General features: G+C 41.9%; 1 protein-coding gene across 1 annotated transcript; it reads left to right on the top strand.

Annotated features, from left to right (window-relative positions):
- The first annotated feature begins 1,901 nt into the window (after positions 1–1,901).
- Positions 1,902–8,056, top strand: LOC137307000 (probable G-protein coupled receptor 139). The gene is made up of 2 exons (XM_067976355.1): positions 1,902–2,082; positions 7,164–8,056. The coding sequence occupies exons 1-2, from the start codon at positions 1,902–1,904 to the stop codon at positions 8,054–8,056; spliced, it is 1,074 nt and encodes a 357-aa protein (XP_067832456.1).
- Positions 8,057–8,919: the final 863 nt, after the last annotated feature.

Here is an 8,919-nt window from a genome sequence, read left to right as displayed (position 1 = left end):
TGGGTGTCCTTTTTCACAAGTCACAGAAAGTTAAAATGCTGGGAGAGCAAGCAAGAAGGAAAACAAATGAAATGTTAGACTTTATGGCATGGGGTTGGAGTATAAGAATAAGGACATTTTGCTGCATAGGTCTTTTGTGCGACCACGCCTGGCTTACTGTGGACAGTTTGGGCCTCTTTACCTAAGGAAGGATGCACTTGCCTTGGAGGCGGTGCAACAAATGTTCACTCGATTGATTCCTGGGATGAGAGGGTTGTCCGATGAGGAGAAATTGTGTTGATTGGGCCATTTTTCTCTGGAGTTTAGACGAATGACAGGTGATCTCATTGAAACGCAAACAAAATTCTTAGAGGGCTTGACAGGGTAGATGCTGAGGGGTGGTTTCCCCTGGCTGGAGAGTCTAGAACAAGGGATCATGGTCTCAGAATACGGGTTCGGCCATTTAGGATTGAGATGAGAAAACAATTCTTCACTCACAGGGTTGTGAATCTTCGGAATTCTCCACCCCAGAGGGCGGTGGAAGCTCAGTCGCTGATTACATTCAAAACTGAGGTCGATAGATTTTTGGACACTAAGGGAATCAAGGGATATGGGGATCGGTCGGGAAAGTGGAGTTGAGGTTGAAGTTCAGCCATGATCTGGTTGAATGGTGGAGCAGTCTCGAGGGGCCATATTGCCTAATGCTGTTCCTATTTCTTATGCTCTTATATGTAGGTGTACCGTGGAGAGCACACTTTCGGTCAGTCCCTATAATGTGTCACTCAGTCTCAGAGAATGCACCAATATTTAGAACGGATGGAATTAGTGTTGAAATATATAAGCAGAAAACTAAAAGACTCGACCAATATTTGCAAAGGCGACAGAGTTCTTGATGTTCATTTATGTGAGGGTAAGGCTATAACTCTTTTTTTTCAGGAGATACACACAGTCTACAACGGTGGCAAAGCGATCCAGACAATATACCAATAATTACAAGTCGATCCATAGAATGTACTAAACTTCACTGGAAGTGGAGAGACTGGACTAATATTTACATGGGATACAGACATTTTGTTAGCATTTCGAGAGGATTGCAGAGATGGTGCCAATATTTATTGGGGGTATCCAGAGATGTTTCAATAATAATGGGAAATCTTGAGATGGCCCAATAATTTTAGATTTATCCAGAGCCTTTATCGGTGTTTGTAGGAATTATTGCAGGGAAACCCATAGACTGTGCGAATATATACAGTACAATCCAAAAATTGTACCGTTATTTAAAGGTAGACCCAGAGACTGTACCAATATTTCCAAGATAATCCATTGAATTCCCAATATTCACGGGTATCCAGAGATTACACCAATATTGGCAGGGTGGCCTTCAAACTGACTGGTAAATGATTCAGTTTCAATCTCTGAGTTTAAACACAACCCTTTAGAAATGGGTAGAAACTGAACGAAATTAATTTAAAAATTACGCTCAGAAATAATCTGCAATCTGTAATTGAAGTTGCTCTCGCTTCACATCGATGCTGTCAGATTGCGGGTCGAACAGTTTCTGTTCTTCCAAATATTTATTGAAATAATGTACTGGGATTTTAGGTTTACAACGGTGTAATATTTGGATAATTATATGTTGTGACATAAAATGTATTGGGTTGAACCTGTTTATTCAGTGACTGTACTTCAAGTCAGCCTCCACGGGCCCTAATTGTTTCACTGGAGAGTTTCCCTCTGCTATAAATAAGGAGCTCCTTGCGATGTGTTATCCCATAGTGCCAGTGGAAGTCTCACCTCCGGCATGAACAGGGATCAGCGGCTCTTCAGAGAGTGGGAGAAAGCGTCTGAATCTGAGAACAATAAATTGGAATGTTAAAATAATGGGCCATAATCTGAGGACAATAGATTGGAATGTTACAACAATGGAACCGAATATGATTACAATAGATTGGAATGTTACAACAATGGGCAGGAGTTTCTCCTGGGAGTTTGATTATCTTTCTGCAAATTATAATAGACTAAAATTAGCTATTCGGATATATTTGGCACTTGTGGTTATTCAAAAGATTTACTATCCCATCCTCGCTGTTGCAGGTGTCCCTGGTAATATTCTATATTATTATTTCCCTAAACCATGTTTAACTCTATTACTGTTCTTCCCATTTATTTCCCCTTCCTTGCTGCTGTTGCTGCGCCTGGTAAGTATCTATATCCACCTATTGGTTCTGTAATCCATGATTAACTGTACTTCTGCTCCTCTCATTTATTTCCCCCCGTTCGCTGATTTTGATGTTCCTGGTGAGTTCCAAATCGAGCTATAATTCCAAACACCATGTTTACATTTCATCTAATTTACCATCCCCTCCTTTCTGCTGTTAGTGTTCCTGGTTAGTCTCTGTATTCAGCTATTAATTCGATAAAACATGTTTCGCTGTTTTATTGTTATTGTCATTTACAATTCCCTCTTCGCTTCTTTTGGTGTCCCTGGTAATTCTCTATATCCTACATGCAGCTATTAATTTTCTAAGCCATGTTTCACTGTATTACTGTTCTTGTAAATTACCATCCCCTCCTCGCTTCTATTGGTGTCCCTGGTAATTTCTATATCAGCTATTAATTCTGTAACACGTGTTTCACTGTAATATTGTTCTTCCCGTTTACTGTCTGCTCCTCGCTGATGATGCTATTGTTGATAAGCCTCTCTATCCAGCTATTAGTTTAGTCAACTACCTTTCACTGTATTTCTGTTCTCGTAATTTACTGCCCCATCTTCCCTTCTCCTTTAGCTCCCTCTAAGCATGCGTATGTATATGGGGTATTCGGGACGCAAGATGTAACTACGATGGTGCTGGTAAGTCTCGATATCGATATGGGATCTCTGGGAAGGAGATGTAATTACGGGGTCTCCTGGTAAATCTCAAAATCTACATGTGTTTCCAGGATGCGAGATGTCATTACGGGGTCTCCTGGTAAGTCTCTATATCTCCATGTGTTTCCAGGATGCGAGATGTAATTACGGGGTCTCCTGGCAAGTCTCCATATCTACATGTGTTTTCAGGATGCGAGATGTCATTAGGGTGTCTCCTGGTAAGTCTCCATATCTACATGTGTTTTCAGGATGCGAAATGTCATTAGGGTGTCTCCTGGTAAGTCTCTCTATCCATATGTGGTTGTCAGGATCGGAGATGTAATTACGGGGTCTCCTCGTGAACCTTTATACCTCTATCGGTTTCCAGGATGCGAGGTAATTGCGGGTTCTCCTTCTAATTCTCTATAGCTACATGATATATCCGGGATGGGGGATGAAATTCTGGGCTCTCCTCTTCAGTCTCGTTATCTACATGGGGTTTCTGCGATGGGAGATGTGATTACGGAGGTCTTCTCCTGGAAATTTAGATTTATATGCGGTTTCCAGGATTGGAAATGCAATTAAGGGATCCCTTGGTAAGTCTATATCTGTTTTTGGTTTCCACGATAGAAACTTGGTCTCCTTGGAAGTCTCCAAATCTATATGGGGTATCAGGGATGGGAGTTAAAATTACAGGAATTCTTGGTATGTCCCAATATCTGTGAGGGTTTTCCGGGGCGGGAGATATAATTATCGGGTCTCCTGGTAAATCTCTGTACCAATATGGCGTTTTCCGGGATGGAAGTTGTAATTCCAGCGTCTCTAGGTAAATCTCCATATCGATATGAGTTTTTCCTGGATAGAAGATATAATGATGAGTTCTCCTGGTAAGTCTCTATATCGATATGGGGTTTTCCGGGATGGAAGTTGTAATTACAGCGTCGCCTGTTAAGTCTCGATATCGATATGGGTTTTTCCGGGATAGAAGATGTAATTGCGGTGTCTCTTCGTAAGCCTTTGTATCTATATAGGGCTTTCTGGAATGGAAGATATAATTGCGAGGTCTCCTGCTGAGCCTCTATCAATATATGGGGTTTCGAGGATGGGAGATGTATTTACACAGGTCTTCTGGGTGTGAGGTTTAATGCGACATGTGTCCCTGGGAGTGAAGCTGTCTGGTCGGGAGCCTGAGTGTGAGGTTGTTTTAAATGTGTCCTTGGGGTATGTCAGTATTTACAGTGTGTCCCGGACAGAGTGTCAAAATTGATATATAATCCCTAGGATTGTGTCAATATTTCCAGGTAGTGTAATTGAAGTTGTCAGTATTTACATCATGTTTTGGGAGTGGATGTACGTTTACAGAGGTTCGGACAGTGAGACAGGATTCTCAGGGAGTCCCCGGGATTGTTGACAATCAAGCCCTGAAACTTGGAGTGTCTCAGAGATGTCATAGAATCCTCGGAGAATGTCATTGTTAATAAATAGCACAGGAAGTATGTCATTATATAGACAGGGTCTGGGAGTATGTCAGAAAATACAGCATGTTGCGAGTTGTGTTACAGAGTTCCGAGGATGTTCCTGGGCGAGTGCCAGGATTTACAGGATGTTTCCCAGTGAGTATCAATATTTACAGGATGTTCCTTCGTTAAGGTCAGTATTTACAGAATGTTCCTCCATGAGTGCCAGTATTTAAAGCATGTCCCTGGGCGAGTGATATTATTGACAGGATATACCTGCGTGAGTGTCAGTAATTACAGGGAGTACCGTATTGAGTGTCGCTATTCACAGGATGTAGCTGGCAGGGTGTGCGTATTTAAAGGATGTTCCCGAGAGAGTTTCCCTATTTACAGGATGTTCCAGAGTGACTCTCAGTATTTTACAGGATGTTCCTGGCTGATTGTGGGTAATTACAGAATGTTCCTGGATGAGTGTCAGTATTTACTGATTGTTCCTTGGTGAGTGTCAATATTTACAGGATGTTCCCGAGCGAGTGTCAGTATTTACAGGATGTTCATGGTTGACGATCAGTATTTACCGGATGTTCCTGGGTGAGTGTCAGTACTTACAGGATGTTCCTGAGCGAGTGTCAGTATTTACTGGTTGTTCCTTGGTGAGTGTCAATATTTACAGGATGTTCCTGAGCGAGTGGCAGTATTTACTGGTTGTTCCTTGGTGAGTGTCAATATTTACAGGATGTTCCTGAGCGAGTGGCAGTATTTACAGGATGTTCATGGTTGAGTGTCAGTATTTACAGGATGTTCATGGTTGACTGTCAGTATTTACCGGATGTTCCTAGGTGAGTGTCAGTATTAACAGGATGCTCATGGTTGAGTGTCAGTATTTACCGAATGTTCCTGAATGAGTGTCAGTATTTAGAGGATGTTCCTGGGTTAGTGTCAGTATTTAAAGAATGTTCCTTTTTGAGCGTCATCATTATAGGGCGTTCCTGAATGGGTGTCCTTATTTGCTGGATCTTTCTATGTGTGTGTCAGTAATTACAGGATTTTCCTAAGTGACTCTCACTATTTACTGGATGTTCCTTTGTGCGTGTCAGTACTTGTGGGATGCATAAACTTTTTGTATTCCCTTTAGTTTAAAATCTGAGAGGTTTTCTAATCGACGTGTTTAAAGTCATAAATGCTTTGAATAGGCTAGATACTGACAAAATATTTTCTATTCTGGTGGAATCCAAAAGAAGAGGGCAAAATATTCCATTTAGGAGAAAAATCAGGAGGCACATTTGCACACAACGGGGAGTGGAAACGTTGAACACTCTTCCCCCAAATGGCTGTGTGTATTGGGTCAATTCACATTTTCGAGACTGAAATCGATAGCTTTTTGTTTGTTAACATATTATATGGATCAAAAGGGGGGTAAAAGGAGTTGAGATGTGGATCAGCCATGATTTAATTGAAGGGTGAACAGACTCGAGCGGCTGAATGGCCTTCTCCTGGCCCTGTGTCCTTGGTTCGCATTGACTTATTGTTGCAGAATCTGTACATACCAACGCACTTGGGGATTGCCCTGAATGGGCACGCTCCCTGGTAACCCTGTAAATATTGACTCACCCACCCATGTAAACACTGACGCATTCTGGCGTCTGCCTGAATTTGTACACGTTCTGGTACTGCTTCGTTAGGCCTCAGCAGGAGTATTGTGCCTAATTCTGGTAACCATTCTTTAGAAAGTTCGTCAAAGAACGAGTGCAGAGGCCATTTGCTAAAATGGTAGCAGGGATAAAGGATTTCATTCTGTGGAGAGACCAGAGAAGCTGGGATTGTTCATTTCGAGCAGAAAAATCCATGCGGAGATAAAATAAAGGTGTTTAAAATAATGAGGGGTTTTGAGAGAGTAAACAAGCAGAAACTGTTTCCACTGGCAGGAGGGTCGGTAACCAAAGGAACGGATTTATGATAATTGGCAAATAAAGCAGGGGGAGATGAGGATAATTTTTTTTTTATGCGGCGAGTTGTTATGATCTGGAATGCATTGTCTGAAAGATGTTTGAAGAAAATTCAACAGTAGCTTTCCAAAGGTAATTGGATATATACTTGAAAAGGAAACAGTTTCAGGGCTTTTGGGAAATGGCATGAGAGTGGGACCAACTGGATAACTCTTTCAAAGAGCCGACACGGGCACGGTGGGCCGAGTTTCCTCCTTGTGTGCTCTATGATTCTTTTACTGAATGAAATATTGACACTGTCCACCGACCCTTGTATACACTGAGACGGTCTGGAGACTGACTGAAACGACCATCGTTAATGGGGGATTTAGTGACTGTACCAAACTTTCAGAGGTTTTCAGGGACGATACCACATTAACACGGGATCCGGAGATTGGACGAATATTTAAAATTGGATCTATGGACTTCCCGAACATTTATAGGGGCGCCTCGAATCTGTGGCCATATCTTCAAGTTCAAGGGACGGTACGATGTTAACAAGTGGGTCCACAGGTTATGACGACATTTACTTCGGAACCACAGATTGTATTAATATTTACAGGTGGATCAAAGGATCTACCAATATTTACAGGGGGATCTGATTCATTGGAAACCCATTATCTTACATGTGTAATACAATCCATTTCTTTTATTTATTTCTCAATCCACTCCTGATTCCAGCAGAAATCCCTGTTTGTTTCTCTATTTCCCAGTCCAATCACTATTATTGTATTTGAAATCTGTCTCCAGTAGAAAGCCGTATCACAAGTGTAATAATCAGATCCATCACTGGATGCAGTAACAAAGCAGCAAATTTCACCCCGAACTCCATCAAACTGCTGCTTTTGCTCCCAGCCTGATGTATAATTTCCTGTTTATTTCCATTCCTTACAGTTAACTTAGTGACGATTGTGATCCTGTCTCGGGGAAAGTGCGGCCTCTCCAAATGTGTCACTCGCTACCTGGTGGCCATGGCAGCGGCGGATCTACTGGTCGTTATCATCGATCTGATATTGAGGCAGATTCCGATTGTTTATTCCGAACAATTCATTTTCCTGTGGCACATCCCCGTATGTAATATCCACGCCGTCCTGCTTTATGCAGCCACAGACTGTTCTGTCTGGTTCACCGTCACTTTCACCTTTGATCGATTTGTGGCCATTTGTTGCCAGAAACTGAAAACTAAATATTGCACCGAGAAAACGGCGGCTGTGGTTCTGGGAACAGTGACTGTACTGAGCTGTTTAAAGGACATCACCTGGTACTTTATGTTAATGCGTGGGTATAGTCTTGCCAATCTACCCTGGTTTTGTAATGTCGATGGCAGTGTTCAAGATTCCCGGGTGTGGGGAGCAATCGAACTCCTTCATTATATTCTAACCCCGGGGCTCCCATTTGTTCTGATTCTGCTGCTCAATGTTTTAATCGTCAGATACATTGTCGTGGCCAACAGAGCCCGCAGGAGACTCCGGGACCACAGCAGCGAAGAGCGACCCAGTGACCCAGAAATTACCAGTCGAAGGAAGTCGATTATTTTACTGTTCGTCATCTCGGGGAATTTCATTCTGTTATGGGTGATGTTTATGTTGTATTCTATATGGATGCGGGTGTTGGGTTTCACCGATCAGTCTGTAATTCCGCCTGTCGCTCTGATGGAACTGGGATTCATGCTCCAGCTCCTGAGCTGCTGCACCAACACTTGTATTTATGCTGTGACCCAAACTAAATTCAGAGGGCAGTTGAAGAATATGCTGAAATATCCCTTTTCTCTACTCGTTAAAACCTAAAATGATGAGAACAACAGAAGAATTCCCAGCATCAGAATTCAATCCTCTTTCATATTCTGTCCGACCCGCTCCGCTTCCGCGATCTGTGATATCGAGATATTGGGGTCAATCGGCTATGACACTGAACCAGTCCAAAATGGTTCCCAATTTGAATGGAGGTTTGGGTCCGATCACAACCTCTGAGGTCCCTGCGGTGCTTCTTCAATGAGGCCGGGAATTTCACCACTGCTTCCTGTCGAGACATTGTGGGACTGGCGAATCGTTGGAAGATGTTTCATATTATTGAAGGAAGTTATCAATTAAATATTCAGTAACATGACTGAAGCCTCCTTTGAATATTAGCAAACTTAAATGGACAAGAAGTGAACATTTACTGAGTCAGAGAAACATCCGGTAAACATCAACAGACTCAAGGAAACACGCTGTAAACATTACCAGTCGCACAGAACGGCCCTATAAATAATAACCGTCTCACAGAAACATCCTGTAAACATTAACATTCACAGAAACCACCTGTAAAAATTAACAGTTTCACAGAAACACCATATAAATATTAATTGTCGCACAGAAACACCTTGCAAATATTAAACAGACTCACAGAAACCAAATTAAACATTAACAGTCTCACAGAAAGACTCTCTAAACATTTACACACTCTCGGAAACTTCCTGTAAACATTAACCGTCTCACAGAAACAACCTGCAAACATTAATAAATTCACAGAAACAGATTGTAAATAATAACATACTCACAGAAAGACACTGTAAATATTAATAGAATCACAGAAACACTGTAAGCTTTAACAGACTCACACAAATACACTGTAAACATTAACACACTGTCAGAAACACTGCAAACATTAA

This window comes from Heptranchias perlo, chromosome X (genome assembly GCF_035084215.1).
Source record: "Heptranchias perlo isolate sHepPer1 chromosome X, sHepPer1.hap1, whole genome shotgun sequence".
In the NCBI taxonomy this organism is placed as follows: Eukaryota; Metazoa; Chordata; class Chondrichthyes; order Hexanchiformes; family Hexanchidae; genus Heptranchias; species Heptranchias perlo.
Note: the sequence above shows the minus strand (reverse complement) of the source record. Positions and strands in the feature narration are given on the sequence as shown.